Source organism: Phoca vitulina, unplaced genomic scaffold (genome assembly GCF_004348235.1).
Source record: "Phoca vitulina isolate PV1807 unplaced genomic scaffold, GSC_HSeal_1.0 scaffold10, whole genome shotgun sequence".
In the NCBI taxonomy this organism is placed as follows: domain Eukaryota; kingdom Metazoa; phylum Chordata; class Mammalia; order Carnivora; family Phocidae; genus Phoca; species Phoca vitulina.
Window position 1 is genome coordinate 15293841 of NW_022589713.1, and position 24625 is coordinate 15318465.

Sequence of the window (24625 nt, forward strand, 5' to 3'; positions counted from 1 at the left end):
GGTCCTGGGATCGAGCCCCGCATCGGGCTCCCTGCTCAGCGGGAAGCCTGCTTCTCCCTCTCCCACTCCCCCTGCTTGTGTTCCCTCTCTCGCTGTGTCTCTGTCAAATAAACAAAATCTTAAAAAAAAATAAAAAAATAAAAAGCTATTTTCCAAAAAAAAAATTGTGGTTTTATAACTTTGGTTCAGTTTGATAACTGCTAAACTATTATTTGCACAAGTGTCTATATGTTATTTTTGTTTCTTTTACATTTTAACTATAGATTAATGTCCCTATAAATCTGATAAATATAGCTTAAAGATTTTATATTTAATTGAAATGTGTTGTGATTTTTCTTCAAATTATTGTTTACATGAATGTGTGTAAACTACATTATTTGGAATTCCAATTAGTTTTATTGTGTGTGTGTCTCAACAAGGGCTTAATGTCAATACATGTTAACTTGCTTTTTCATATCCTCCTTTTTGCAAGATTACGTCCTTCCTTTTCTTCCTTACCTCCCTTACCTCCCTTTCCTCTCCTCCCCTTCCCTTTTTATTTCCCCCCTTCTGTTCCCTGTCTTCCTATCTTTGTTCATTTCTTCCCTTCTCTCTTCATCCCATCCCTTCCCTCCTTCCCATCCCTTTTCCCTGCTTCTTTTCTCACCCTCTTTCCTCCTTTGTTCCTTCCTCCCTCCTTTTTTCTTTTTTTCCTTTCTTTCTTCCTCTTTTCTTTTCTTTTTTTTTTTTTTAGATTTTATTTACTTATTTGACAGAAAGAGAGAGCACAAGCAGGGGGAGCAGGAGAGGGAGAAGCAGGCTCCCCGCTGAGCAGGGAACCCAATGCAGGGCTCAATCCCAGGACGTTTAACCAACTGAACCACCCAGGCACCCCTCTTCCTTCCTTTTCTAATTTATCCTTTTCATTTTTCCTACCATTTTCCCAATTTCCCCTTAACAGGAATAATAAAATAGCTTCCTAGTTTTTCTCTTACTCTCCTATCTATTCAATAAGCCACTGCCATATTTTAATCTCCCTAAAACACAATTCTGATCAGATCACTACTTGCTCAAAACGTTTCTGTGATTGGTTGCCCTTTGCCTACCAGATTAGCTCCATTATACTCCTTGACCTCCAGTGCAACTAGTCTATTTAAGAGTTCCATAAATACATTCCATGTTTTTTGCTTCCATTTCTTTTCTCCTATTATTTCCTTTGCCTGGAATGCTTAGCCTCCTACTCTGCCCTTTGCAGACTTACCTACTTGGAGACTCAATTACATGTCACCTTTCCTTTTCCCTTATTGTTGTTATCTGTGAGTATCTCTTCTGTTCCTCTACAGGTTTTTCAAAATGAGGGTCTTTGTCTTCTTAGAATTCTTTGAATGTTCAAAACAGCAACATAGTGCCTTGCTGTGGCAAATATATGGTAAATTTAACTGCTTTGTAGCAATATTTTTCACTTACCAAAATTCCTATTTTCTTGTTTTTAGTTAAAGAAGAGTGTAAGAGTCCTAAAACTGAGAGTCGATTACAAAAAATGTCAAATAAGCAGGTAAGCTATCTTAAATCATATTTCTAGTAGCCAACTTTTTGTTACAATTGGTAGCTCTGTGGCATCTGAATTTTGCAGCCCAAATCCATAAGGTGGGGGCTCCTGGGTGGCTCAGTCATTAAGCATCTGCCTTCGGCTCAGGTCATGATCCCAGGGTCCTGGGATCGAGCCCCGCATCGGGCTCCTTGCTCCGCAGGAAGCCTGCTTCTCCCTCTCCCACTCCCCCTGCTTGTGTTCCCTCTCTCGCTGTGTCTCTCCCTGTCAAATAAATAAAATCTTTAAAAAAAAAAAAAAGTCCATAAGGTGTGTGACAAGAAGGTTGCTGAAGTATAGCAACTGCCTGACTTGGATGGGAGGTTACACAACTAGAGTCAGGGTTTGGCACTACACACACACACACACACACACACACACGTATATATACATACATATATATTTAATAGTTGGGTGGCCTTGAGCAATTCACTATACCTCTCACAGCCTCAACTATCTTCATCTTTAAAATGGAGTAAAAATAGATCACTTGTCTCAGTCCATATATGTGGTCTATATATACATACCATACCTACATACATACGAACATACCTACATACATGAATGTATGTATATATGTATAAAATTTGTGGAAATAATGTGTATGTATTCAGTGAACCATTCAGAATCAACATAGCAAAGTTAATGGTTAATTCTGTGGAGTAGCTTGGTAGGAGGAAGCTGAGATCATTTATGTTTTACTTTTTTTTTTTTTTTTAAAGATTTTATTTATTTATTTGAGAGAGAGAGAGAGAGAGAGCACATGAGAGGGGGAGGGCCAGAGGGAGAAGCAGACTCCCCGCTGAGCAGGGAGCCCGATGCGGGACTCGATCCTGGGACTCCAGGATCATGACCTGAGCCGAAGGCAGTCGCTTAACCAACTGAGCCACCCAGGCGCCCTATGTTTTACTTTGTATAGTCTCTGCTGATTGATAAGGAGAATATACACATTTTTTTTTTAAAGATTTATTTATTTATTTGAGAGAGCGAGAATGAGAGAGTACACAAGAGGGGGGAGGGTTAGAGGGAGAAGCAGGCTCCTCGCTGAGCAGGGAGCCCGATGCGGGACTCAATCCAGGGACTCCAGGATCATGACCTGAGCCGAAGGCAGTTGCTTAACCAACTGAGCCACCCAGGCACCTGAATATACACATTTTATAATCAAAGAATAACAAATTTTTACTCTAAAAACATTCACGTACACTTATAGTATATGTATTTTCTATATGCATATTATTGTCATACAAAGTTTTTTAAAAATTAGATCTCTTATAAGCTAGTAATGTATCAAATTTATAAAAGACATCTTAGCAGAATATTCAGCACATAACAGGGTCTCAGTAAATGGAACCCATTAATATTTAGATACCAGGAAATGGTTGACTTTTAAGGCCCTCCTTTTCTGAAACTCTTAGCTATAATTTCCTTTCTTCTAGAGAAGGGATTTATAAACTTTTTTATGGATTCTTTCTCAGAATAATTTTTTTTTTTTAAGATTTTATTTATTTATTTGACAGAGAGAGACACAGCGAGAGAGGGAACCCAAGCAGGGGGAATGGGAGAGGGAGAAGCAGGCTTCCTACTGAGCCGAGAGCCCAATGCCGGGCTCGATCCCAGGACCCTGAGATCATGACCTGAGCCGAAGGCAGAGGCTTAACAGCTGAGCCACCAGGCGCCCCAGAATAATGTTTTTAATGCTAAAATAAAATACATAAGATTTGAAAGAAAATTAATTATATTGAAATACAATTAGAATCACCTCTATTGCCTACATTCATAATTGAAGGAAAACTTCTAAATTCATATAGAAGTTAATGAAGATAAAGATCTAAGTTTTTTCCTCATCCAAGTTTATAGGTCCCCTTCTTATGATATAAAAGAAAATGGCACATAAAAAATTGGCAGCAATTTACTTACAACACTATTAAGTAACAGCTATTTTATTTGCACAGAAAGCTCATTCTTACTCTTTTATAGATGCTTGGAGGGCCTGCCAAATGTAATATTAAGCTATTGAAGAGAAATGAAAGTGCAGAAGTGTCAGAAAACCAGAAGGTTGTGACCAGTTACCCAAATGCTATTGATAAGGTAAAAGACCATTTATTCAATTTCTCTTCCCAAACTTTAGCACCTGGGAAGATGATTAAGTGAACATTAAATGATCATTTTTGTACCTAAAATTCTTAAATTTTTCCATGTCCTTATATTTTCATCTTCATGCACAAAATATTTATTCTTTTAGCCTAACCCTGGAATTGAGAACTTTTTAGCATCCTTGAATATCTCCAAAGAAAATGAAGTACAGTCATCTCATCATGAAGAGCCTCCAAGTGAAGAACTTTTGTCACCACAATCATTTGCTATGGTTCGTATTTTGTAGGAGCTTTTACACTATAGTAATTTCACTGTTGTGGCCTATGCATACATGCCCCGTGCAACTGTTAAAACAGTTTTGTCTCCCGTGTACTGGTGTGTTACATCATTATTGTCATTTTGTGAGGAAAACCAGGCTGCCCTGGGCAATTTAGCTGTTTGTTTGTTTTCCTCTTTAAACCATATAGCTCCCTTGCTTTTCAAACATTGCTACCAGGCAATTTGGTTAGGTTAAGCAGAAGGATTAAGTATTGTTTCTATGGCAGGAAATGTGGGTATTTTTTTTCAACTCTAGACTATTGATTTTGCTTAATTCCTTTCTGAATGTAGTTACCATCTTAATTTTTAACAATGGAACTCATTAAAAGAAGGGTTTATAAGCTCTGTAAGTCTAATATTAACTTTTCTCTACCTACCCCCACCATCTCCATACCAATCATTTTCAAAACAGAAGGGAACTCGGATGCTTAAAGAAATACTAAAAATTGATGGCTCTGATGCTGTGGACCATAAAAATGAAATGAAGCAGTTTGGTAACGAAGTCACTGTTTCCTCTAATAGAAGAGATGAATATGGACCTTCCACCCAGGGTAAACAAAATAAGAAATTAAGTACGTAAACTAAGTACTATTACTAACAACCAATATCATTTCAAAACTGCGATTCATTTGGGGTTTTTTTTGTCATGTGCTTTTTGAAGATAAAACTACTTACTTTTTTTTTTTTTTAAGATTTTATTTATGTATTTGACAGAGACAGAGCGAGAGAGGGAACACAAGCAGGGGGAGTGGGAGAGGGAGAAGCAGGCTTCCTGCTGAGCAGGGATCCCGAGGTGGGGCTCGATCCCAGGACACTGGGATCATGACCCAAGCCGAAGGCGCCCCCAAAACTACTTATATTTTTAAAAGAGTATAATTAAGAGTAACAAATAAGAGTATAATTTTTATGCTTGTGTCATTAAATAATAATATAACTATGTAACCAATAGACCTATAGTCCCTGTCTTGTGATTACTTAAATTGTGCTATTGCAGATACTCATTCTGTAGTACCCAAACCTAGAAAAGTTTTCACATTATAGTTTTTTTCTCAGTAACTTAAAAACAATTATGTTACTTTAAATACATTATTTAACTTTACTAAGATTTTAAGATTTTTTTTTCTATTTACAAAATGAGAATAACATTGCAAATGACTTATGATAATTATATGATACATATAAAGCAGTTAGCACTGTGTCTGGCATATTATAGGTACCAATAATTGATATTAATACTATGTTACAATAGCTTGACCAACATAAAAATAGAAAAAGCTATAAAATCAATTAAAAATAATTAATGGAGGGTGCCTGGGTGGCTCAGTCGGTTAAACGTACAGCTCTTGATTTTGGCTCAGGTCATGATCTCAGGGTTGTGGGATCAAGCCCTGCATCAGGCTCTGTGCTGGGCAAGGAGCCTGCTTGGGATTCTCTCTCCCTTACCCTGTGCCCCAAACCCCTTTCTCTCTCCCTCTCTGGGGAAAAAAAAAAAATTAATGAAGGTAGACATTGGAAAGTAGGTACTTAAAACTGTGAAGCCTGTGGCAGACCATCTGGCACACAGCCAGATTTTAATACACGTCCGTCATTGCTCCTGCTCTGTGTCCCCTGTACTTTAGTATTTTGCCTGTGTAAATTATCTGCAGAAGCCTCCTAGGAAGAATGACTAAATATAAAAGTAAGTGGGGACAGAAGTTTCTAGAGGTAAAACATTTTGAAATAAACAGATATGAGTTCATTAAGGATCAAAATCATAGCTTAGCTTCATTTATTTTCTATTTTAGTGAATATTAGAATAAATAATTTAAAATTCCAGTAACTATTAGGAAACTATCATGGTGACATACATGCTCTTAAAAAAGAACAAAATAAAAATTTTAAAACAAAACTGGAAAAAGATGGTTCCACTGTCAAAAACAAGTAACTTTATTTCAGAATAGTGAAGAATATCGTATCTCTTAGAGTCAAGAGCTCAGAATCTAGCCCAAATTACAGAGCTAATAAGTTCTGTGACTTTGGACAAGCCACTTACCTTTTTTTAATCTTTAATAATAAGAGGCTTAGTTTCATTCTTCACTGGGATATGCTCTTGTTCTATTTTTGTTGATCATAAAGAAAGTGAACTTTTAGAATGTTTTTATCATCTTCTATAAAAGCACTTTTTAAAAGGGTTACTTTTATTTTATTTAAGATTTTATTTATTCATTTGAGAGAGGAAGAGAAAGACAGAGAGAGCACAAGCAGGGGGAGTGGCAGGCAGAGGGAGAAGGGGAAGCAGGCTTCCTGCTGAGCAGGGAGCCCGATGCGGGACTCGATCCCAGGACACTGAGGTCCTGACCTGAGCCGAAGACAGATGCCCAACCGTCTGAGCCACCCAGGCACCCCTAAAAGGGTTACTTTTAGAAAAACTTTTAAGCAGCATCATTTGGGAGCAACAAAACCGTTTATCCATGTGTCTCAGAATGTAAGATGGAATTTTGACAAGTAAGACTGAAGCCAAAGCCTCAAAACTTAGGTATTCATTGTAAATCAGCTCAAGAAAACTGCTTGTTCAAATTTTGCTTTGCTCAAACATAACTATATAGTCATTGATCTCTCAAGATGACAGTTTTTGGTAGTCTGCTACTTATCAAATTTTAAAATCTTTATCTTAGTCATGTATCATTAATCAGTTATAATCATCTAAAAATCTCTATTGAATTCTTGGTAATTTTAGGAAATACTAAATAATTCCTATATTTGCTTCATGAGAGATTCCTCTATTATTTTTTTTTTAAGATTTTATTTATTTGAGAGAGAGAGTGAGAAACAGCATGAAAGGGGAGAGGGTCAGAGGGAGAAGCAGGTGTGGGACTCGATCCCGGGACTCCAGGATCATGACCTGAGCTGAAGGCAGTCGCTTAACCAACTGAGCCACCAAGGTGCCCCAAGAGATTCCTCTTTTAACCTTTTAACAATTTTCTGCTTGCTGTCTATAAAACCCTATAATAATCACACAGTTCAATATATAATTTTATATATATATATATATATATCCTTTTCTGTTTTTTGGTAGCATCTTATATGAATAAGCCTCACAGTGCTAGCGAATACCATAATGTTCAGCCTATGGACCATGTGTGTTGGCCTGCTCCCAGCCATATCCCTCCTGTGTCCACACCAGTAACTGAACTTTCTCGAATTTGTTCCCTTGTTGGAATGCTACAACCAGATTTCTCCTTTCTTAGAACACCACAGGTATAGTATACTACCGTTCCATTTATATAACTTCTTTAACTCTGAACTTAAATAAATTGACTGAAAATCTTTGTCAAAAATAATATAATGGAGCTGGGGTTTTTTGTTTGTTTTTTTTACTTTATGAGCAGCATAGATTTTTACTTCCCACTATGGCTCACTCACATTTATGCCAGAGCCCACAGAGATGCTGACAGAGAGGAACCTGGGCACCACGTACCCTGGACAGATTGATAGAGCTAGGGATCTTGGTCTACAGCAGTAGTTTTCAAAGTTTTGGCCTCATAAACTCCCACTTTTTTTTTTGAAGACCCCCCAAATTTTTGTTTACTTGTGTTATGTCCTTATTAACTCTATTGGAAATTGAAACTGAAAAAAATTAAAAATATTTATTAAAAATAACTTCAAAAATTTAGTGGAAGGAGGAGCACTGCTCTACAGTTTTGCAAATCTTTTCCATCCCTAGCTTAACGGAAGAAGCTAGATTCTCATATCTGCTTCTTAATATCAATCTGTTATGATATGTTTTGGTTGAAATACCTGAAGAAAATCTGGCCCCAGAGAGATTGATAGAGAAAGGGAGAGAATTTTAATAACCTTTTCAGATAATGGATATTTTTTGATACTACATTTAAATGTGGTATTTTCTTAGAAGTTAGTTGCAATGTAGAATCTAAAGCTATATCAGTGAGTTTTCTGTCCGCTGTATACTTGTGAGAAACTAGGAGTGGACAGGGCAAATAGCACCTTAATATTATTATGAAAATAGTTTCGACCTCAAGGACCTCCTGAAAGGGTTTCAGGCTCCCCAGACTGCACCTTGAGAACCACTTACTACAGGAAAGGTGGTTTTATCCTCTTTATATCCAAGTTCTTGATACATTCTCACCTAAAACAGAAAGCAATCTTAAACTAATATTATTACATAAAAATGACTACCTTTTTAAAAAAGTAGAATTTAAAAAAAATTTTTTTTTGTAAAAGAAAAAAATGTATAATAGAGAGTTGTAACTTAAATGTGAACATAAAATTGGTCATTACCACTAAGTCTTTTAGATTTTGGCAGTTAATTCATATTAATGAAATACCTGCTATTCGGAGGACAGTGTAAAGCAGGAGTCAGCAAATTTTTTTTCAAGGGCCAAATAGTAAATATTTTAGGCTTTGTGGTCTCTGTCACAGCTACTCAGCTGGGCTGTTATGGTATGAAAACAGACACAGGCAATACATGAAAGAATGGACTTGGCTGTATTGCAAAAAAACAAACAAACAAAAAAATCTTATTTACAAAAACGAGCAAAAGGCCCAGTTTCCAGTCCTTGGTATAAAGAAAAAATTTTGTTGGCTTTCGTTTGCATTAGGATTCTTGACCCTTCAGCTAGCTTAAAGAGCATTTTATTTTGTAAACATTGCAAGATAAGGAAACAATTCTAAAGTTTTTGCAGGGCAACCCAAAACTAAATTGATTGCTCTTTTGAATTTTTGAATTTTTTACAGAATGTCACATGCTTGTTTAGACTAAGCTTGGTGGGGAGGAGGTCAATATCCTAGAGAGATAACTTCATGGACATTCATATTCTCTTTTTTAGACAATGACAGTTTGCCAGGTAAAATTATCTAATGGCTTACTGGTACATGGGCCACAGTGCCATTCTGAAAATGAAGCCAAGGAAAAAGCCGCACTTTTTGCTTTACAACAATTGGTAAGAATTGATCATGACTTCTCTACTAAACTTTCAATTAATCTCTATAGATGTTTTGGTTGCATTGTCTTCTAACTTTTAAATACTTCCATAGGGCTCCTTAGGAGTGAATTTCCCTTTGCCTCCACCAATATTTCCGAATTATCCTCCTGCTGTACCACCCGGAACCATTCCTCCAGTTTTTCCTCAACCTACTGGTAAGGTATTTGGCTCTTCTGATTATTTGTTATTGGGGTGCCTGCGTGGCTCAGTCGATTAAGTGTCTGCCTTTGGCTCAGGTCATAATCCTGGAGTTCTGGGATCGAGTCCTCATCGGGCTCCTTGCTCAGTGGGGAGTCTGCTTCTCCCTCTCCCTCCGCCTCCCGCCTCATGCTCTCTCTCTCCCTTGCTTTATCTCAAATAAATAAATACAATCTTTAAAAAATAAAATAAATATTTGTTACTGAGTTACTGTTTTTAGAAAGTTATTTAAAGAAGCATCATTTTGAGAAAACCAAAAAATTTCTTTAAATGTCTAATGAATATAAGAAGGAATTGGGAGAAGTAAGTCTGAAACCAGAGCCTGCAGATTCATCTAGAAATATCATTCCCCTTCTACAGCTTCCAGTGTGGCTAAAGTAGGACTGTTCTTTGTTCTGGGCAGCCCCTTATTCCCCAGTAGCTGCCAACAGATGAATTTGGGTTTAAGTCAGACATCAAAACACAGGTGGGGAAAGGGGAGAGAAAACAGAAGTAGAAGGGAAGGAATAAACAGATAAGGCTTTGAAGCTGTGAATATGAAACTGCCCTTGATGATGAAGGAAATGAAGAATGAAGGAGTTTTTAAGCTTACTGTGTATCTCTTAATATTCTCTTAACTGTCATCCTCCTTCAAATGTAGAGCCTGAGTTATCAAGCAGGTAGCTCCCTGCTTCCTGTAGCCATTTGGGGTCTTCCTGATGTTCTGAGGGAATGAAAAGATCACTGTGGAATCAGGATGGTTTTTGTCCAGGCTCTTTTATTAACTGACTTTGAGAAAATCATGTAAGTTCTTTGGAACTCCATTTTCTTATTTATGCTAGACTGTATCCAGGATTTCTTTGAGACTACCATTTTGTAATTATATGATTCTAAATCTTTAGCTCATTAAACATGTCTTTTATCACCTCTTTTTCCTAATAACATTTGGCTTCTTTATATCCTAATCATTATCATTTTAAAACCAATCATTTGTTTATTTCAAGTTTAGAAAATTTCTGAGCCTACTGTGTGCCAGGTATTATTCTAGGAGCTCTATATATCTAATCTTCACTACAAGCATTAGAAAATTTAATAATGCTGATTATTTTAAAACTTCTTAGTCTTCTATGTACTTCTTGTACTTCTTGTACTTAGTCTTCTATGTACTTCTTGAACTTCTATGTACAAAGAGAAAACAAGTTTTCTGTTTGCCCAAACTACATGAAACTGAACAATAAGTGATTTTAAAAGTATAAACCTACAAGGACAGAGAGGTGAAAGAGGAAATACCAGCAGATTAGAAATTTGAAAAGAGTTTGTGATAAGAAAAGCAATTGAAGGAGTAGTAACTAATTTCACAGAGCAGTGGTAAGTTGCAAACTAAAGTATCTTAATGAGTTGATGAGCAGCTCAGCCCTCACAAATCCCAAGAGATTCAGAACTTGGAAGTGTCAGAAGCTATCAGAGCTTCCAGTGAGGCATGGGCTGAAAAGAGGATTGTTTCAAAGTCTGTATTTGGAGGAATGCAACTCCTCCTCAGATCCCTCCCCCACACAGCCAGGCAGTTGCCTCTTCAGGCAGAGCACTGGAGGTATGTTCTCCAGAGGGCTCCCTAAATATGGGGACACCAGGCACACAGTAGAGATATAAGGCTGAAAACTGATATTAAGGTAAAGCTCCTTTTCCCCAGCCTATTCTCAGTTTGTAGCCAGCCATAGCTCATATAGGAAGTGGGAAGATGGTTCTTTTCAGAAATTCACTGGACTCTAAAGAAAAGACCTGGTGACTTTTGGAAGATATTCCAACCAAAAGGCTGGCTCACTACCAAGTAAGAAGTAGATCTCTCTGGGACTATTCTAGAGAGAAGCCCTCAAGTCATGTAGCCCCTTAACACAAACACTGCTTCTAATCACAGTTTTAGTGCCTTGCTCTTTAATATGAATAGATATTAGACTGTGAGAGATCCTGAACGTTTTGGGGAAATCTCTAAAATTAAAAGAGACAGCCCAAAATAAAGAGAAATGAAAGGGACCTAGAAATAGAGATAATGTAGGAAATAAGACTTCAAAGATAGCTCATAGTTAATATACTTAGATAAAACAATATTGCAACCAAAACATAAGAAAGAATGTAAGGGGGGGAAAAAGATTAATTGGAGAATAAGAACTAAATTGTTAAGTTGAAATTTTAAATTCCAATAGATAAAGCTTTAGCAAAGCCAAAGAAATCTCAGGAAGAACAAGAGAAAAACTGGAAAATCAGAAAGAAAGGAGATTTAGAGGAAGAGTACACAGATCCGGTACCCATCTAATTGGAGTTCCAGAACAATAAACCAGAGACAAACGGAAAGGAAGAAAGTATCAAAGAAATAAGATAAAAACATTTCCTGGACTAAAGGACACGCAACTCTAAATTGACAGGGCCACCAAATGCTTAGCACGGTGAATGAAAAGAGATAGAGATTGCCTTGAAATTGAGAATACCAGTGATAAAAAGGATGTCTGAAGAGAACTGGGAAGCATTTGAGCACTGAATACATCAAAATTCTGAGGCAAAATTAGTTTTATCATAGATTTCTTTGTATAGCCAAACTATGAATCTAGTGTAAGGTAGAATAAAGACATTTTTAGACATGCAGATCTACTTCTTATGCACCCTTTCTTAAGAAGCTAGAGGATTATAAACAAAGTAGCTGTAAGAGAGGGAGAGAAAGAAAAGGAGAAAGAAAAAAAGGAAGACACAAAGAAGGAAAGAAAAAAGAAAAGAAAAAAACCATAAGACTACAGCACAAGAGATCTCGTATACTTAGGCAACGAATGGAAGTCCCAGCATGTCAGCTGCTCAGCAGGTCTAGAAAGTAGTCCCAGTTGGAAGAGCAGAGGTGGGGTCTTGGAAGGTAAGATAGTTATCTGATAAATGGGTGGCATTTGGAAAAACATCAAGGATAAGTACATAGAAGACTAAGAAGTTTTAAAAAGATAATTACTTTTGAAAGAGTAAAAAAAAAGTTTTACAAGAAAAGAACATAATCAGAGTACCCTGTTTGGCTCTGCAATGACAGTATTTACGCAACCACATACTGTAAACCCCACGTATATATTTAAACAAATATTGTGATAGTTTATATTGGAAGGACAGAGCTAGTAGTAAGGGGTGGTATAAAATAATTTTGATTTTGATCTACCTGAATTTTGATCTTTCTTAATAGGAAGTCAGTAGACCTAAAAATGCCTAACATTGAAAAATCAGTAGTAGTAGAAGCAAATTATTGAACAGTGGTGGAAATAAATAGCTAAAAACAGTTAAACCTGGGATATTGTACTATGTTGAAAATCTTTTTACTACAATGTGTATGTACTACTTTGACTTTTTAAGAAAATGTAATTTGTCTAAGGACATAAGTTCCTGAGTAGCAAAACTGGCATTCAAACCCAAGTTTTTCTGATTCCAAAGTCCATGCTTTTGTTACTGTACTGCGCTGGCGTTTCTTTGCCTGTATAAACAATGCTTTAGTCATAAAATTTTTATGACTAAATAAATCTGATGTTTTCATATAGCTTAAGGGAGTAGGTTCACTGTGACTTCCAAAATCTAATTTGACAGCCTTTTCACTTTCAAAAATGAACCCAGTAACTATATATAAATTTTTAGTATAATTAGTATAATTATACGCTTAACTGACTGAGCCACCCAGGCGCCCCTATTTATTTATTTTAGGGAGCCCGGGTGGCTCAGTTGGTTAAGCGACTGCCTTCGGCTCAGGTCATGATGCTGGAGTCCTAGGATCAAGTCCTGCATCGGGCTCCCTGCTCAGTGAGTGGGGAGTCTGCTTCTCCCTCTGACCCTCCCCCCTCTCATGCTCTCTCTCTCTCTCATTCTATCTCTCAAATAAATAAAAATCTTTTTTAAAAAAGATTTTATTTATTTATTGGAGAGAGAGGGAGAGAGAGAAGCACCTGTGCCAGCAGAGGGAGGGGCAGAGGGAGAAGGAGAGGGAATCTCAAGCAGACTCCACACTGAGTGCAGAGCCCGACATGGGGCTCGATCTCACAACCATGAGATCATGACTGAGCTGAAAGCAAGAGTCAGAGACTCAACTGACCGAGCCACTCGGGCGCCCCAGGAATCTGATTGTTAACAAGCTCCACAGGTGGATTTTTATGCAGTCACTACCAATACAGCATTTGGGAACTACTACATTAAACGACAAGTTTGGGACACCTGGGTGGCTCAGTCGATTAAACGTCTGACTCTTGATTTCGGCCCAGGTCATGATCTCAGGGTCGTGGGATAGATCCCCACATCAGGCTCCACTTTGGGCATGGAGCCTGCTTAAGATTCTCTTTCCTGGGGCACCTGGGTGGCTCAGTCGTTAAGCATCTGCCTTCGGCTCAGGTCATGATCCCAGGGTCCTGGGATCGAGTCCCACATCGGGCTCCCTGCTCCGCGGGAAGCCTGCTTCTCCCTCTCCCACTCCCCCTGCTTGTGTTCCCTCTCTTTCTGTGTCTCTGTCTGTCAAATAAATAAATAAAATCTTAAAAAAAAAAAAAAGATTCTCTTTCCTTCTCCCTCTGCCCCTCCCTCCCCTCTAAAAACAAACAAACAAACAAAATACAGATTTCCTTGGGTTCCTCAAAAAATTAAGAATAGAGGTACCATATGATCCAGAAATTCCACTTCTGGGTATTTACCCAAAGAAAACAAAAACACTAATTCAGAAAGATGTATGCACGCTTATGGAAGAAACCTGAGTGTCCATCAAAGTAAAACAGAAAAACAAATGCCGTATGATTTCATTTATTTGTAGAATCTAAAACAAAACAGAAACAGACTCATAAATACAGATTAAACTGGTGGTTGTTAGAGGAGAAGGGAATGGGGGGATGGGCAAACAGGTGAAGGGACTAAGAGGTACAAACTTCAGTTATAAAATAAACAAGTCACAAAGATGAAAAGTACAGCAGAGGGAATATATTCAATAATATTATAATAACTTTGTATGGTGACAGGTAGTAACCACACTTATGGTGAGCACTTTGTAATGTATCTAACTGTCAAATCACTGTTGTACACCTGATACTCATATTATATTGTATGTCAGCTAGACTTCAAAAAATACAGATTCCTGGGCCCTTCTGAGTCTGGTTGACTAGGCCTGCATGCGGCCTTGCCCAGGAATCTGTATTTCACAAACTCCCCAGGTGATTCCAATACACAAATCAGTTTTGGAAACCACGATTCAGTGTACTTTTAAGAAACAAAATGTAATTTTTTTAAATCCTTTAATTACAAGTACTAGAATAGGAAAAAGAAAGATTCTACATGTCATATGAAAGTGATCAGAGTTCAAGACTTGAGCTTTTTTGGTTTTTTTGTAGGCTGGGATCACTATGGAAGCAACTTAGCATTGGGGGCAGGTGAGATCTTTAAGATTTCTCTCTTTGTGCCCTGGCTTTTCTCCCCCAAGGGACAGTTTCATGATCCTTTTATTATTTTTTTAAATAGTATCAAATATTCCTAAAGCTCATATAAGTATATGGTACTATTGGCCTTTGTAAGCCAGACAACATAATGACAAGCTGTCTTATGTAGATAGTTCACGGTCCTAACGGGGGCTCCCGAGGTGGAATGTTGTAAGCAAAATTAATCATAAGTTAAGTGTATGCCCATTGCCAAGATGGAAAAAAAAAAAAAAACACACAAAAGGGTAGCAGAAGGAGATCTTAAATTTTACGACTTTGATGATACCATTTTACTAAAAAAGAAATTGTCCATGATTTTTAACAGCTAATATAATGCCTTCATCATCTCATCTCTTCGGCTCCATGCCATGGGGACCACCAGTGCCAGTTCCTGGGAAGCCATTTCATCATACTTCATACTCTGGGACCATGCCCATGGCTGGGGGATTGCCAGGTGGTGTGCACAATCAGTTCATACCTCTACAGGTGAGACCTGAAAAGACAATTACTATATTTTTAAGAGAGTTAATTTGTTAATGCTTAAGAACTATTGAGAAAAATTTGTTTACTTAATTATTACTGATTGAATGCCAACCAGAAGCCCAGTACTGGTCTGGGTGCTAAGAATATATATTAATGACCAGTGGTCAGGGTGCCTGGCTGCCTCAGTCAGTAGAGCATGTGACTCTTGATCTCAGGGTCATGAGTTTAAGACCCACATTGAGTGTAGAGATTATGTAAAAAAATATATATATATATATATATTTTTTAAAGAATATATATTATGACCAGCAGTGACCAGTAATAATTACAGCAAGTAATACCCTTTTCTAGCACGAAGTGATTTTAAAATCAGGAATATAAATTTTCTTTATTTTTAAGTTATGGAGAATTTTAAAATTTCCTTTAATTTCTGAAGTCTGGTTTGGAGACTATAAGTGGAAGTCACAAGTCAGCATAATTGACAGATATTAGCAACATGGTTTATGACACTGGTTTTTTCTGTGTACATTGTTAATTAACAACACTTTTATTCCTTAAAGGTTACTAAAAAAAGGGTTGCAAATAAAAAGAACTTTGAGAGTAAGGAGGCCCAGAGTTCTCAAGCTACCCCGCTTCAGACTAGCCAGCCAGGGTCTTCCAATGTCACCAAAGTGATTCCACAGGAGAGTTCATCAGCCTCCTTAAAGTCCTCTCAGATTACTCAACCTGCATCTTCTTTTCAAGCTGAAGCTGCCTCCCAGGGCCATAGTATGTCTCATCACAAGTCCACACCAAGCTCATCTTCAAGAAGAAAATCAAGAAAACTGGCCGTCAATTTTGGCGTTTCTAAACCTTCTGAATAAATTTGGTACTCGGAATTAAATTAATTTCTTTCCTTTCCACCCACGTTTTTAGAAATGCATATCTGTGTCTCATAAAAAATTAGAATGTGCTATTTTAAAATAATATGTTTTGATTAAAAATTTTCTTTTCAATTAAAATTTTTAATTTGTTGTCAGGCACTTTTCATGCTATATCAAATTGTGCATCTTAAACATGTGCAGTTTTACATCAGTTATACCTCAGTAAAGCTGTAAAAAAGAAAAACTAAATTAAACCTTGTGTTAAAATAGTATCAGTGGACTAAGCATTAAAATGTACCACTCTAACTCTTGGCCTCTCATCAATAGAAGTATCCTGAACTATGAATTAGACATCATAGTGCAATAATAATAAAAAAAAAATTGTTACACTATTGAGGGATAATTAAATGGAGCACGAAAATTGGGCCTCAAGTGTAATCTACTGAATGTGGATTTTATTTCTCTTTTTAATGATGTGACAGGTTTGTCAGGAGAATGGCTCTTAAAGTATTTTAACTTACATTTTGTTTTCTCTGAGGGTCCTTTAGACCTGCTGTGAAATGATCACACTTGTTGTGGTGCTGCCAGTTTTGCTTTATTCTAAATTTTGTACCAAAGCAACTTTAGAATACTGATCAGAGTATTTCATTTAACTGCTTAGAACTATAAATAGCAATCTAGATTTGAGCAAGTAATTACAATTTTTTAGATTATTCAAGAACCAGCATTAGAAATTTCTAATAAAATTAAGTTTCAAAATCTACAGGGTACAAGGACTACAAATTAATCTTCTAATAGAATAAAGTAAAATATATTAATCATGTTAGTTGAAATAAATTGTGTTATTCTTTTGTATAGCTTTTTACCTGCTTAAACATATATGAGAGCTTCTTTGTTGGTCCATGTGTAGTGCTTCTTGAGACTGATGAAATTCTAATTTTTTAAAAAAATTCTGAGGTGTGCTAAATACAGGCACAATCAGTTTGTGATGTACTTTATTTACATGACAAACGCCTGTCTCATTCTGTTTCCATATTTTTAGCTTTATGCTGAACTGTTCAGTGACTCTGGCATTTTGTCTTTGCATGTCATGTATGGGTGTGTATTGTTCAACCTGTGGCTGTTGAAATTATTTTAGAATTTATGAAAATTTCTCAGTGGTACCAGGGCCTGAGTTTTTACATGTATATACACACACACACACACACACACACACACACACACTTACTTTAGTTTTTGTGATATGCTTATATTTTTAAGGAAGTAAGTTATCATACTTTTTTAAAAAGTAGGAACCATAATGTTTATATGGAGCTGCTTATTATTATATCCAGTTTCATTTAACTCATTAAAAACCCTGCCATGAGTCTTAGTCTATTTAGTTTTTTTTAAATGCTGGTATTGAACTAAATGGATTCCTTTCTCTAACTGCTGATTTCAGAGTTTCTCTAAATGTTAAGAGGATATTTGTATATTAGTAGTGCCTTTAGTGTAAGAGATAAATGTTCATTATCTGTCATTTATTATAGTCATATGAGCATCTGTGATTTTATTTTCTGTTAATTTTCCATATTCAGATGTTCATTGGTTCCCAGCATGTCCTTGTTGGGAATGTTTATCTGTAGTGGGATCTTGAATAATGAGGCTCAAATAATTCTCAGTGTTTGTCCTTAGTGTCTCACAAACTCTATATTTGTTTTAAAAGGAAATCTCTATTATGAGAATACAATACAAAAAAGTTAAATTGTGACAATAATGTTCTGTTAACCTCTTACTACTTTAAAGTGTGTTAATATTTTTCACCTTATGTACCTGTGCAAACTCCAGCATTCAAGAATTGCCTCGCTCATTACTGCTATGTGGCCCCTCTAAAAACAGTGCACAACCCACATCTTTTTTAGAGTACAAAGGAAGGAGCATTTGCCATCTTCTGAAAACTCCCAAGATAAATTTCAACAAGCATATTGCCACTGAACCCATAAGGATATCACCCCAGTGTTTGAGCAAAGTGAGTTTATAATTCTACATGGATAGGCAGCAAAAGTGTTTTCTTTTTGTTCCTTCCTCCCTTTTTAAAAAACACATAGTATTCTAAAGGTCAAGACTGAAGAGAGATTAAAATAGGAAAGAGCTCGATAATGACTAGATTAGTGGTTAGGCCTTCATCTCTGTTCCTTTTCCTTTGTAGACCTGTTCCAAATATGGGCATGAGATCCATAGGAGATCAGCAGGACTTGTGCCTCCCTGTGCAGGACATAAGAAACAGAGACTATTTTTATCTCATGATAATCTCGAGGAGACTGGATGCGTTGATAGTATGGGAAACTTAGTTTTTCCCTCTTGGATGGGGCAAACTCAGACCCGCTCCAAGTTTAGAAATATGCCCATTCGACTGTTGAATCTGCTGTAAACTTTCTGTGAAAGCTGTGGTCTCTATAGGGCATAGGAGAGCAGAGTGCCCAAATTGCTTCATGCTTCCACGTAACCGAAGAAATTAAATCTAAATATTCTTACTCAGTAATTTCCCTCTTTTTTTTTTTTTTTGAGTGCATTAAGTGAATTTTGAAATTGATTTTTCTAGTCTCATTGTTCCTTCTTACAATTGCCTGCATTACCTGATCATCACCTAGTTTTATAATTTGACAAAATATATTAATTGATTTAAACATCATGCAGACGAAAATCTTAAACATCGGAGAGTCAGTTGCATGAAACATTCATTTTGCCTCTGTGTGTACCTTGGTTTCAATTTAAGATGTTCTTGCTTTTCAGAGGGATAAGGAGTTCTTTTAAAACTGAAACGATAAGGTTTGTTTTTGTTTTTGTTTTTCTGTTGGTGGGAGAGATGAAGAACTCTTGATGCAGGTTTTTTGTTGTTTTTCCTTTCCTATGATCACGTATTTGCTTTGGTTTTAGACTGTTATTTCCAAACTAATCTACAGTCTTCGTTTAAGGGGAGAAGCAGTGAAGGAGGAGTTGGAAGAAGGAAACCAATTAAATAAGATATATCCAATCACTGCATTTTCAGACTATATCTTTCTAGCTCAAGGAAATAGATAAGTTGCAGGGGCTTTTTTATTTACTCACTTTTTAATCATCTGTTCCTTTTGTATTAATGAATCATACGTTTTTGTAGTGGTTGTCTAATTTTTACCTTAAGGTAGAGAGAACTGTCCAGATCTCCATTGAAGTTGGCCTAACGTGCTTTGTCTCATTGTTCAGAGCATCTTTTTTAAAGCAACAGTGTATAATTTCCCAGGTTTTCAAGCTTGCTATCTTTCTTAGGATCACCTTGCTTCCAAATTGTGTTTTTACTATAGAGGAGAATTAATTTATTGGAGAGATATAACTGTGACAAGCATTCTCTACTTTAAAAAAAAGTCACTTAAGTTCCTTTATCATTTTTCTAGAGATAGTGATAGTACTCAGACTGGCAGTGTTCTTTATATTTTGTAAGCTTTGTCCGTGGAACAGTGTTTTTCACAGGAGCTTCCTTTCCTAGTGAGGATAAAGCTTAAAATTCCAGAAATGAATATTTCAAACTGACCTGGTTCGTATTTCCATCAGACCTCTCCATATTCCGCCAGGGAGCAGTAAGAGACAGTGTTGAAACAGACAGGCAAAGGCACTGAGTCAGCAGGCGTGCGGAAGTGCCCGTTACCATACTGAGTTAACAGCTCGGGTATCACTCCTTTTTTTTTTTTTTTTTTTTTTTTTTAAGAGAGAGAGGGGAGAAAAATGTGTAAAATAGTTTTAGTAATTAAGAATATCAGCAATCTACAGCTGCTTTTGTGTTTGTATGTATGTCAGTGAACCAACAATTATGCCTTGCTCAATCAATGCATTCAGCCATCTCAAGTGCAATTTGTGATGGAGACTCTGGTTTCCAGTAGATAGTTTTACATAGTTAAACCTGTAAAAATTAATTTTTTTCCAGCAGTACATCCATTGCTATTGATTTCAGCAATGGTATACTATTAAATTGCCTAGGCCAAATAATTCAGTTTATACAGATGTTTTAGTAATTTGAAGCCAAATTCTCATACTGTTTCTCATGAAATAAAAAGACTGAGAATTTGGTCCACAGTTTGCTTTAAGTTATTTTATTCCTTTCCCTTTATAGCTAAGGGACTTTTTCCTTTTGGGGTTTTGGGGTTTTTTGTTGTTGTTGTTTTGTTTTGTTGCCTCAGGTCTCTTACATTTTCTTTTGCTTGCACCCAGTTGCTTCTTTGAGGGTTTTCCTCTATTTTGATATATGAATAATAAATAGTGTGCTGTATCATCAAAGTGTTCAACACTGTTCATTTAAACAATGTAATTCATACATATATACCTTAATTCATTTCTTTTCTCACATAGCTATTTTATAAGTAACTGGACTTTTTCATTAGATCTTATACAGAGCAGTATTTTATTAAAAATTCAAAAGGGAAGACTTTTATGTGCTCATTTTGTAGTTTTTGTTTTTTAAATATCTTTACATTGTCTGCAATTAAAGTGTTTTAAACTTGCATTGGAATGGACTCCGAATGTATTTTTGTGTTAAGTTGTACATTTGTAGATCTCTCGCATGAAGTTAGCCTCAAAATGTTGTGCAGAAGGATTTTAAAATAAGAGTCACTGAAAGAGTTTAAACATCTATACATGTTAAATGCTATATGGATTTTAATTAAACACTTGAGAATGATTTCAAAGCTGTTTGTTCTTGTATATTTGCATTAATATCAAAAGTAGAAACATTACAGTATTCACTTAAACCCTCTATCTTTTTATATCTGTATTTTGAATTTATGTCATTTAGAGTAAACAGATTGGTTGGTGGAAAAAGTCTGAAGATTGTAGATTCAGAAGGCCACTGTTCAGAACCTTACTCTACTTATTACTAGTTGTAAATAAGTTGTTATCATATTAGCATTGCCAAGTTATGTAAAGCCAAAGCCTCAGTTTCTTCATCTTTTAAAGGATGAAAACACTCTGTGTTGTTAAAATGTATAAAGCACTAGGTACATACTAGGTGTATTACAAATGTTAGTAAATAAGGATTTGTCCTGTGTATATGAAAATCTATTAACTGGATCCCAAACACAGAGTCCTCTGGATGGTGCCAAATACATCTATGCTTTTCCCACTGAGTCACTCTCCAGTATCTAGTTCATAGAGTCCTTGTGCTTCACTTGGGCATCTGGGATACTCTACTCTTTCTGTTCTTCTTTTTCCCTGTCACAATCCTCACTATCTTCTCTACCATGCAGGGGAAGGTTCTTACAGAGCCTCATAGAAAGAGGCTTTAATTTCTACTCATACGACTGGGGAATCTACAAGACTAACATCTTGCTAATATTAGCCATGTCTCACAATATAACTCTGATACATTATTTTACCAGAATCTCCCAATGGTATGGGTGGGAAGGAGTTGGAAAGAAGGGTTAAGGAGGGAAGAAAATTTCTTCCGACTATATCTGCTCCCAGTTCTGCCCAATAAACCTCAGACCGCCTCTACTGTTGTACTTCACTCAAGATCCAAGGAGCAATCACATCCTGATAGAGTATTTGGCCCCCTGATCCAGCAGGAGGCCTGTGGTCTACGCTTACCAGTAGGGACTTAGATAGCTATTTTTTCACTTCAATCCCCCAGACTGTCAGATCCTCACACTGAGATCCATAGTAACCACCCCACTTCGCCCCAACTCTACAGCATCCTTGGGGCTTCCCACCAGTCTTGGTACCAGTCTTTTGATGTGAGCCTCAAAACTAAACGAACCAGGGCGTCTGGATGGCTCAGTCAGTTAAGCATCTGCCTTCAGCTCAGGTCATGATCCCAGAGTCCCAGGATCGAGCCCCCTCTCAGGATCCCCACTCAGCAGGGAGTCTGCTTCTCCTTCTGCCCCTGCCCCTGTTCATGTTCTCTCACTCTCTCAAAATAAATAAATCTTAAAAAAAAAAAAGCTAAAACCAAAACCTACTCAAGCTAGCTTAAGGAAAGGAAATTTGTTGCAAGAAATTGGGGCAATCTTACAGAATCCAATCCAGCTCTTAAAAAGATTTAAAAAAAAAAAAAAGGGGGGGGCGCCTGGGTGGCTCAGTTGGTTAAGCAACTGCCTTCGGCTCAGGTCACGATCCTGGAGTCCCTGGATCGAGTCCTGCATCGGGCTCCCTGCTCAGCGGGGAGTCTGCTTCTCCCTCTGACCCTCCCCCTCTCATGCTCTCTCTCTCTCAAATGGATAAATAAAATCTTAAAAAATTAAAAAAAAAAAAAAATCCAATCCAGGAAGTACAATCAGGCCTCTCAGGAACTGAACCTTAGGGGGTTACCGTCCAGTTCACTCTGCCTCCTCTCCATGGGGCTCTAAGGCCTGTGGTGTCTAACTCTGTAAATCAGGTCACTTGTAGTAGGGGTGCGAGGGGAGCGGAGGGATGGGCAGGTCATTTTGAGAAACTGCCCTACTGGGGCTGTGAGTTGATAAGGAAATGCCAACCTCTCTAAGGCAGTCTCTTAAGCCACATCCACATCCTGAGCCAGCAGTCCTTAGGATTTTTACATAAAAGAAGGCCTGCAAAACAGTTTTACCTTAATAGTAGCCAAAGCTCATGGAAGGACTTGCTTGCAAACAGCTCTCATAAGCGGGTCATCCCTGTTAAACTTCAACTTGGAAAATGGTTGCCTTTAGAATTTTCCAATGCTTTATGGAGTCACTGATTCTTACATTTGTAGGAGTCTTAGCCATGTTTCACTGAGTTCCTTGAGGATCAATAAAAAGTCTACTAATCACAAAATGCTTACTAAGTGCCTAATATCCCAAGCCAATGTTACAAATGGTTTACACAGTATCTCCTTTAATTCTCATAACCCTATCATGTAAATAGGTTTTACCTCTGCAGTAGTCTGACTCCAAATCCTAACGCTCTGTAGCATTTCACTATACTAGAAGGTTCAATTTTCATAATCTAGTTTTTACATCAACACTGTGTAGTTAGTTTTATTATGAATAGATTCTCATTCATTTTATTTGCTATTTATTGGTATCTTTTTTTTTTTAAAGATTTTATTTATTTATTTGACAGAGAGATAGAGAGAGAGCCCAAGTAGGCAGAGAAGCAGGCAGATGGAGAGGGAGAAGCAGGCTCCCTGCAGAGCAGGGAGCCCGATGCGGGACTCGATCCCAGGACCCTGGGATCATGACCTGAGCCGAAGGCAGCCGCTTAACCAACTGAGCCACCCAGGCGCCCAACTATTAACTGGTATCTTTTAAGGGTTTAGCACAAGCATAGCACTAACAAATGTAAGACCTAGTCTTGACTATATTGACATAAAGTCAGTAGAAGAGAGACAAGTAAACCACGAGGCACAATACCAGTATAACCAGTACACAAGGAGGGAACCTCACAGGCTGGGAAGGTTATCACGGTTTCTTGTCTGAGAAAAAGGACTTAAGTGAGGGGAGGAGACCAATCAGGGCTGAGTTATGTGTGGTGCTAAGAGAGGTCAGAGGTAAAATGGAGGCGAAGGTAGACACTAGATCATAAAGAACGTTGCAGACCATGTTAAAGTGTTTGATTTTTATCCTAAAGGCTGTCTTAGTCAAAGCTGTTTTATTTCGATGTAACAAAATCCCATTCAAACTAGCTCACGAAAAAATAAAATGAGGGTGGGAGTAGAAGATTTATCATATGGACGCAGGAAAATCGCCTAGAATCCAAGAGCAAGAACATAGCTGGGCTTCAAAGGGGCCTGGTCCAAGACAAGACAGCTCTCAGGACCATAGTCTCACCTCTGCCTATCTAACACGCATGGCTTCCGTATTCCAGCTGTACACTGCTTCAGTTCCAGCAACCAGCCTAGTGTGTCTCCATCTCAACTCCAGATGGGCTGAGTTCGTGCCAGATGTTCACCTCTGCCTAGGCAAGTAAGGTCAACTCACACAAACATGCTGCTGTGGCCCATTCCTGTGGGGTAGTGTTCTTTAGAGCAAGAAGGGTCAGGATGCAAAGACATCTCCAGAATGCTCTTCTATTGGGAGCTATTAATATGATTTTAAGAAGAGGTTATTTGCTTTCAAAATGAAAATGGGTGGCATTACATAGACTAGAAAGAGGAAATCACAGAAAGCTGTTTCAGTAATCCAAGTACGAATGAAGTAGCTGCACCAATTCTTAGAAGCTCTTCTGTTGTTTAACACATTTGGATATCAAAGTGAAAGAAAAAATGTGGAATCAGGATCAACCTCTGACCCATTAATATTTTACCAGAGATCCTCTCTGGTATATTGCAATTCATGGCGTATTTGGTCACAACGCCTTCCTGAGGAGAATTACTTTCTCCCATATTCTCCCGTATATGACCTGCTGAGTCTCTTTTTTGTCTAAGAAATATGAGTTCTTTCCAAGAAGTCTTTCTCAGCCTGATAACACTTCCTAGAATGTCAAACAAATATCGATTGACTTGTACAACCATATTCATGGATTATCAGGAGCATAAACTCCTATTTCTTACCAAGAATGTATCACCGAGTCAGAGGTACTCTCTACCACAAGGTCATGGATTGCAGTGAGGTACTCTTTGCTTATTGTGTTAGAACCACCACATTCTACAAAAGACTACTGGGCACAAATTGATGGAGGAATCCCTTATGTCCAAGGCTGGGCATTACTCCACTGTTGTCGGTTTCTGGGCTTTACAGT

General features: G+C 37.4%; 1 protein-coding gene across 3 annotated transcripts in view; it reads left to right on the top strand.

Annotated features, from left to right (window-relative positions):
* Positions 1-20622, top strand: part of XRN1 (5'-3' exoribonuclease 1) — a 112319-nt gene extending 91697 nt beyond the window's left edge. The window contains exons 34-43 of one of the 3 annotated variants that reach the window (XM_032408542.1): positions 1473-1534; positions 3545-3655; positions 3810-3932; positions 4392-4551; positions 7035-7216; positions 8806-8919; positions 9014-9116; positions 14517-14555; positions 14926-15086; positions 15644-20622. In XM_032408542.1, the coding sequence (XP_032264433.1) occupies positions 1473-1534; positions 3545-3655; positions 3810-3932; positions 4392-4551; positions 7035-7216; positions 8806-8919; positions 9014-9116; positions 14517-14555; positions 14926-15086; positions 15644-15946 (1358 nt within the window). In that variant the 3' untranslated portion in view covers positions 15947-20622. The remainder of the gene's footprint in view (positions 1-1472; positions 1535-3544; positions 3656-3809; positions 3933-4391; positions 4552-7034; positions 7217-8805; positions 8920-9013; positions 9117-14516; positions 14556-14925; positions 15087-15643) is intronic. The other 2 variants (XM_032408543.1, XM_032408545.1) reach the window with 2 other exon arrangements.
* The last annotated feature ends 4003 nt before the right edge of the window (positions 20623-24625 follow it).